This window comes from Myotis davidii, unplaced genomic scaffold (assembly GCF_000327345.1).
Source record: "Myotis davidii unplaced genomic scaffold, ASM32734v1 scaffold269, whole genome shotgun sequence".
Lineage (NCBI taxonomy): Eukaryota > Metazoa > Chordata > Mammalia > Chiroptera > Vespertilionidae > Myotis > Myotis davidii.
The window spans coordinates 7,394,338-7,394,704 of record NW_006383008.1 but is presented as its reverse complement, the minus strand read 5'-3'; the positions used below and the strand labels follow the sequence as shown (position 1 = coordinate 7,394,704).

Sequence of the window (367 nt, the reverse complement as noted above, 5' to 3'; positions counted from 1 at the left end):
GCGAGTATGACGCGCTCCCCGGCATCGGGCACGCCTGCGGCCACAACCTCATCGCCGAGGTCGGGGCGGCGGCCGCGCTGGGCGTGAAGGGGGCCCTGGAGACCCTCCCCGGGCCGCCTCCGCCGGTGAAGGTGAGGTGGGACCCGGCGCGGGACTCCGCCACCTGCCCCGCCGGTACCGAGGCGCGAACGGCAGGACGGGCATTCCACGCGCACCTGTCCTCCCACCCCGGGCGGGGGTAGGAACGCCACTAGACGTCCCAGCCTCGCCTTCGTGCGCAGGCAGAGACCCTGGGTAAAGCTTAATGAGTGGCCGACCTACCTACGCTTTGCAGAGTACAGTATTGGGTTTTGTTGCCTTTTATGTC

The 367-nt window shown here is 68.9% G+C and overlaps 1 protein-coding gene across 1 annotated transcript in view; it reads left to right on the top strand.

Moving 5' to 3' along the window:
• Nucleotides 1–367, top strand: part of PM20D2 (peptidase M20 domain containing 2) — a 29,506-nt gene that overhangs the window by 20,372 nt on the left and 8,767 nt on the right. Inside the window, exon 2 of the mRNA XM_006778278.2 lies at nucleotides 6–131. Within this exon, the coding sequence (XP_006778341.1) occupies nucleotides 6–131 (126 nt within the window). The remainder of the gene's footprint in view (nucleotides 1–5; nucleotides 132–367) is intronic.